Source organism: Mizuhopecten yessoensis, unplaced genomic scaffold, assembly GCF_002113885.1.
Source record: "Mizuhopecten yessoensis strain PY_sf001 unplaced genomic scaffold, ASM211388v2 scaffold714873, whole genome shotgun sequence".
NCBI lineage: Eukaryota > Metazoa > Mollusca > Bivalvia > Pectinida > Pectinidae > Mizuhopecten > Mizuhopecten yessoensis.
The window spans coordinates 3,732-5,643 of record NW_018479338.1 but is presented as its reverse complement, the minus strand read 5'-3'; the positions used below and the strand labels follow the sequence as shown (position 1 = coordinate 5,643).

The 1,912-nt window shown below is 36.2% G+C and overlaps 1 protein-coding gene across 3 annotated transcripts in view; it reads right to left on the bottom strand.

Moving 5' to 3' along the window:
- Positions 1–6: 6 nt before the first annotated feature.
- Positions 7–1,912, bottom strand: part of LOC110441014 (zygote arrest protein 1-like) — a 5,525-nt gene continuing 3,619 nt past the window's right edge. For all 3 annotated transcript variants that reach the window (XR_002461807.1, XM_021484120.1, XM_021484121.1), the window contains exon 2: positions 7–260. Coding sequence is in view for 2 of the 3 variants with exons in the window: in XM_021484120.1 (XP_021339795.1) it covers positions 27–260 (234 nt within the window). In the remaining variant the exon portion in view is untranslated. The remainder of the gene's footprint in view (positions 261–1,912) is intronic.

Genomic DNA, 1,912 nt, shown 5'->3' with positions numbered 1-1,912 from the left:
GGAGTGAAACTGAGCTAGACAAGCCTTTACCTACACGGCCAGCCAGATCGACACTTTTGACACAGGTCCGCTCGGTGAGGCTTTTTTGAATCCCCGTCGTCGGAGTCGTAGTCGCTATTGCCTCCATAGTCGTCGTCGGAGTCGTCACACATACCATGACATTCTTTAGCAGGCTTACCACACTTAGGACACTTCACGTCTTCTACTCTGTACGGGTTACATGCTGTCTTGCAGTTCTTGCATTCCTGCTTGTAGTATACCTGGGAATGAAACATTTGATTAATTATAAAAAGACGCACTGGAAACAAAGCTTACATTTTCCACTCATTGTCTGTTTGTATCCATCCATCTTATTACGAGTAAATGATGAATGTCCCAGTAAACATCCGTCTTACGAGTTAGGAAGTAGGGGGTGGTCCCTGTATTTATATATTAATATCACTATTAAGATATCTATTTATACAGGAAGAACAATGTATATTTACCAGTAAAACATTTTAAACATATTGAAAGTTCCCATTTGGTACAATAATAAAATCAAGATAGGAGGAAGAACTGTTTTTTATATAAAAATACTATCAGAAAACCATTTTTATTCTGAATGATATAATAAAGGAGGAACTCCATGATGATTATGAAACAGTGTAATAATGATCATGATATTTATGAAATGATGATGATGATGATGATGAGGATTATGTTAAGATGATGATGATGAGGATGAATGGCGAGATAATGATGAGGATGATGTTAAAAGATCATGAGGACGATAATAATCATGAAATAGTGATGATGATGATGATGATGATGATGATGATAAATGGTGTGCATGAGTGAATGAGTGGTGTGTGTGTGTTCATTCATATTCCAAGTGACATATATAATTGAAATTCCTTAAAAAACCCACCAAAAACCAACAACCACAATATCTATATATACAGGAAGAACAATTTATATTTACCAGTAAACCATTTTAAACGGGCGCTAGCGCTGGGTAAAAGCACCAAAACTTGTAAACAACTATCTTGCCCTCAACAGTGTATATCTTAAACCCGATATATTTCACATACCTGTATCAATAATGTCAAAAAGTAGGTACTAAAGTGCATATCATAACTAACACAGCTATTTAGCAACAAACGGTTTAAACCCATCAGTAATATCCCGTCGGTTTAACGGAAATGTGTCACTGTCTGTGTCTGCTGATACTCTTTAGTTAAAGTTACCTCCTTGTATGTACCTTTAATTGTCTGTGTCTACTGTACTCTGTAGTTAGACTTACCTTGTATGTACCTTTCATTGTCTGTGTCTGCTGATACTCTGTAGTTAGACTTACCTTGTATGTACCTTTAATTGTTTGTGTCTACTGGTACTCTGTAGTTAGACTTACCTTGTATGTACCTGTCATTGTTTGAGTCTACTGATACTCTGTAGTTAGACTTACCGTGTATGTACCTTTAATTGTCTGTGTCTATTGGTACTCTGTAGTTAGACTTACCTTGTATGTACCTTTTATTGTCAATGTACCTTGTATGTACCTTTTATTGTCTGTGTCTGCTGATACTCTGTAGTTAGACTTACCTTGTATGTACCTTTCATTGTCTGTGTCTACTGGTACTTTGTTGTAAGACTTACCTTGTATGTACCTTTAATTGTCAATGTACCTTGTATGTACCTTTCATTGTCTGTGTCTGCTGATACTCTGTAGTTAGAGTTACCTTGTATGTACCTGTCATTGTCTGTGTCTAATGGTATTCTGTAGTTAAACTTACCTTGTTTGTACCTTTTATTGTCTGTGTCTAATGATACCATGTAGGAAGACTTACGTTGTATGTACCTTTTATTGTCAATGTACCTTCAATGTACCTTTCATTGTCTGTGTCTACTGGTACTCTGTAGTTAGACTTACCTT